Consider the following 4,157-nt stretch of genomic DNA (forward strand, 5'->3'; position numbering starts at 1 on the left):
TTGCAAGATAGGATCAAGAACTCTCTTATATTGATGAAAACATAATAGGTTCAGATCTGAAATCATGGCACTCAGGCCCTAGTGACAAGCATTAAGCATTGCAAAGTCATAGCAACATCAATCTCAGAACATAGTGGATACTAGGGATCAAAGCCTAACAAAACTAACTCGATTACATGATAAATCTCATCCAACTCATCACCGTCCAGCAAGCCTACGATGGAATTACTCACGCACGGTGGTGAGCATCATGAAATTGGTGATGGAGGAAGATTGATGATGACGATGGCGACGGATCCCCTCTCCGGAGCCCCGAACGGACTCCAGATCAGCCCTCCCGAGAGAGTTTAGGGCTTGGCGGCGGCTTCGTATCGTAAAACGTAATGAATCCTTCTCTCTGAGTTTTTTTCTTTCCGAAAGTGAATATATGGAGTCAAGGTTGAGGTCGGTGGAGCGTCAGGGGGCCCACGAGGCAGGGGGCGCGCCCCTCACCCTCGTGGACAGGTGAAGGCCTCCCTGACGTGGATTTTCCTTCCAGTATTTATTATATATTCCAAAATAATTCTCCGTTGATTTTCAGGTCATTCCGAGAACTTTTATTTCTGCACGAAAATAACACCATGGCAATTCTGCTGAAAACAGTGTTAGTCTGGGTTAGTTCCATTCAAATCATGTAAGTTAGAGTCCAAAACAAAGGCAAAAGTGTTTGGAAAAATAGATACGACGGAGACGTATCACTAAGCGGCTTGATGTATCTACCGCAGATCGACGGAGATGCACGACTTGCTGCTAAAGCGAGCCGAAACCACGGCGGCCCGTGGTGATCTGGCAGAGGCAGGTCAAGGCGGAAACTGGGCCGGACTGTGGACGATGCAAGCAACCTGGAGGCGGGTCACAACCGGCGAGGTTGGAACAGAGCGACCGCAGCAAGTGAAGCACAGGGCTCCGTTGATTTTCAGGTCATTCCGAGAACTTTTATTTCTACACAAAAATAACACCATGGCGATTCTGCTGAAAACAGTGTTAGTCTGGGTTAGTTCCATTCAAATCATGTAAGTTAGAGTTTAAAATAAAGGCAAAAGTATTTGGAAAAATAGATACGACGGAGACGTATCACTAAGCGGCTTGATGTATCTACCGCAGATCGACGGAGATGCACGACTTGCTGCTAAAGCGAGCCGAAACCACGGCGGCCCGTGGTGATCTGGCAGAGGCAGGTCAAGGCGGAAACTGGGCTGGACTGTGGACGATGCAAGCAATCTGGAGGTGGGTCACAACCGGCGAGGTTGGAACAGAGCGACCGTAGCAAGTGAAGCACAGGGGGCGGGTCAACTCGGAGTGATGGCTCAACGCGGATATCGGCGAAAAGGTCAGGCCGAAAACACCAAATCTCGGCGGGTCACCGCGGGAACCTCCAATGTTGCGGGCACTTGACTCGGGCGCGCGGAAGAGCAGCGCGGCGGCCCGCGGCACGGCGATTCGTAGCGCAGGAGGGCTCTGAGCGGCAAATCGATTACTCCTTACGAGGCCGGGGTAACAAGCCCAGTGGATGGCAGATTGCCGATGGCGATGAGGCAGAGGTGAACTCGCACATGGCGGGGCCGGCGGTTTGGCAGGGACTGCGGCAGTTTGTGGAGGCCCGCGCTTGGCGGTTTAGAGGCAAATCCAGGCGCGGCTCAGCGCGGAGATGACCGAGGATCCCGGTTCGTCAGCGGCGGCTCGGTGTCTTAACATGGAGAGGCTTCAAGGCAGGGGCTCGCCCGTAGGGTCAACTGGGTGGCTGCCATGGCGTTTGATGTTGTGACCCGGCGGGGTGGAACTGCGCAGGACGGCGCTAGTGAAGGCCATGGTGTCGATGTCGATTTAGGGGCGAGGCCTGGCACGCTGCAGGCGGCCCGCGGCCGGCTTGTCGCAGACCAACAATGGAAGCGGGTTGACCCAGCAGAAAGAGCCAAAATATCCCTTGCTCGGAGACTTGCTCTCCGCAATCTCCACCACTGTTTAATTTTTGACTTGGTCACGGCGGATCTACGGTGAATCCATCGAGCCAAAAAATCCATTGATCCCTGATTTTCAATTGACAGTACTATAGATCATTAATTCATATGCATGTGCTCTCCAAACGCGACATTTAAATCTTCAGGCGGCTTGGCTTGAGGCTACTCAACGAACAGGCGGCTCGCGGTAGCGGAGGCCCCTCGACACGGGGCGGCTTGGCTTATTGGTGCCCGACCACATCAGATGCAAGGAAACAGCGGCCGGGCTCGGAGTGGAGGCTCGAGGCCACGGCAAAGACGGCTGCGGTGCTGGACCGGCTTGAGGCGTAGTGGCGCAAGTTAAGCCACGGAGGCGCGCTGACTCGCTAGCGGCGGCTCAGAGCAGGGGCGATTCGAGGTCAACGAGAGCGCTCCAGCGGGTCGACGGGATACGTCCGCCACAACGGCAAAATGGAGAGGCGCAGCCGTAGCCGGTTCAGCTTGGCCACGCAGAGGTATCTTGCAGCTGCAGGCGGCTCACGACTCGCAGCGGCGCGGCACATCCCGGCGGCTTGCAGCAGAGCTCAACAGCAGCGGCTCGACATCAGCGAGGGCATAGGCCGCTGTGAGGGCGTAAGGCACTGGACAGAAGGCGGTGGCAGTCGCTCGACGCGAGAGCCGGTTCACGGCGGAGTGTTGGTGGTGCAGGGAGCCCTGCCGGCAGTGAAGAGCCATGACGGGGCGCCGATTTGAGGCCGCAATGGCAGAGGTGCGCCGGCCATAGCAGAACTGTAGTAGCAGAGGCGAGGCGGGTCACGGACCTGGCGGGTTGGAGAGGCGCGGCTGCGGCCAGTTCAGCAGGCAGCAGCCCGACGGACACAAGCCTGGAGGCGCGGGGCAGCTTCTCTGGCGGCGGTTCGACGGATGCAGGCCGGAGTCGCAGGGCAGCTCTCTGCTTGGGGAAAGAGGAGACACAGCCTGGCCAGTTTATCGCGGCAGAGGTGAGGCCGCTAGATTGCAGTGGCGATTTGACGCTGCAGTCGGTCAAGAGGCCCGTGGCCGAGTGGGTCATTGCAATGGCTCGGGGACAAAACTATTGCAACTCGGCGACGGCGAATCCGGGTCATGGCCGAAAATATCTCTTGAATTGTGATCTCACCCCCTTTTTTGTTATTGACTAGGAAATTGCCTGTGCGTTGTAACAGGTACATAAATATTTTATATTTAATCAATGTGATTTATTTAGCATGGTTCTCGCATTGTGCTAGAGAACCGAAATAAGAGATGCGAGATCACAATTTGTCAAATGAGTACATGATCAACTGTCATTTTTCTTTTTTCAGCTATGACACAAAGCAACGTCCAATCTTTCAATTCCCATTTTAATTATATTGGCAATATAGCTATATTTCTAGTGGTTACAATACCAATAGTGCACTGAAGTGCACCATATAGTCATACCACACGCATCAATTCACAAGCAACTGATTTGAATATGTGAAAGTAAAAAAAAAAGGAAAATCTAGTATACCTTTGGCACCCGCAAAAGAATCAATAGAACTTTGGATCAAAAAAGTACATCGGAAGGTCTTGTTAGTTGCAACTCTTGAACAAGAGTACTCCTTCTGCAAGCCAAAAATATATTGGCAGCGTGTGCTTATCTAATAGATCAAGGGCAAGCAAAAGCAATCGTTCCCAGATGCCCTGAATCTTCCTCGGCAAAGACCTTGCATTGCAAGTTGTTGCAGTAGAGAATCACCATGTATGCTGCCGCCTACACGCCCCTGCAGCAGTAAATAATGCACACCGGCTCAATATAGGGAGTTGCAGAGAGAAAGCGAGCTGCCACTCTACTCACATCCAGTAATAAGTATGTTCTTTTTAAGTAGAAGGGATGAGATTAATTAGATTTTTCACTTTTGTATATTGGCACCTTGAATTCCAGTGGTTCTTGCACTTATTTTTGGCCGGGCTGCACTATCATGTTCACAATGGAACACAATGTCTATACCTTTACATAAAAATCTACAGGGGAATATGAGCTGCCAACCATCGTTCATGTACACTTTGATCTGAGAACCTGCTGTAGGCAAGTGAAAACTGTTTCTGAATTTCAGAAAGGAAATGGAAAAGAGGGTATGTGTTATATACCTTCAGAGTTTGTCTTCATCGAAAACCTTT

General features: G+C 52.0%; 1 protein-coding gene across 4 annotated transcripts; it reads right to left on the reverse strand.

The window, feature by feature from the left end:
- Positions 1 to 386: 386 nt before the first annotated feature.
- LOC125536154 lies at positions 387 to 3,261 on the reverse strand. Of its 4 annotated transcripts, none has more exons than XR_007294922.1 (2): positions 2,798 to 3,261; positions 387 to 629 (listed from the first exon to the last, which is right to left on the reverse strand). XR_007294922.1 is itself a non-coding variant. In XM_048699303.1 (2 exons), exons 1-2 carry the CDS (start codon positions 3,046 to 3,048, stop codon positions 840 to 842), a joined length of 423 nt encoding a protein of 140 aa, XP_048555260.1. In that variant the 5' UTR covers positions 3,049 to 3,186; the 3' UTR covers positions 640 to 839. The 4 variants fall into 4 exon arrangements, 2 of the variants coding, with proteins under 2 accessions (XP_048555260.1, XP_048555261.1); XR_007294923.1 differs by having other exon boundaries at positions 387 to 632; XM_048699303.1 differs by lacking the exon at positions 387 to 629 and adding an exon at positions 640 to 1,011 and having other exon boundaries at positions 2,798 to 3,186.
- Positions 3,262 to 4,157: the final 896 nt, after the last annotated feature.

The sequence above is a fragment of the Triticum urartu genome, chromosome 2 (genome assembly GCF_003073215.2).
Source record: "Triticum urartu cultivar G1812 chromosome 2, Tu2.1, whole genome shotgun sequence".
In the NCBI taxonomy this organism is placed as follows: Eukaryota; Viridiplantae; Streptophyta; class Magnoliopsida; order Poales; family Poaceae; genus Triticum; species Triticum urartu.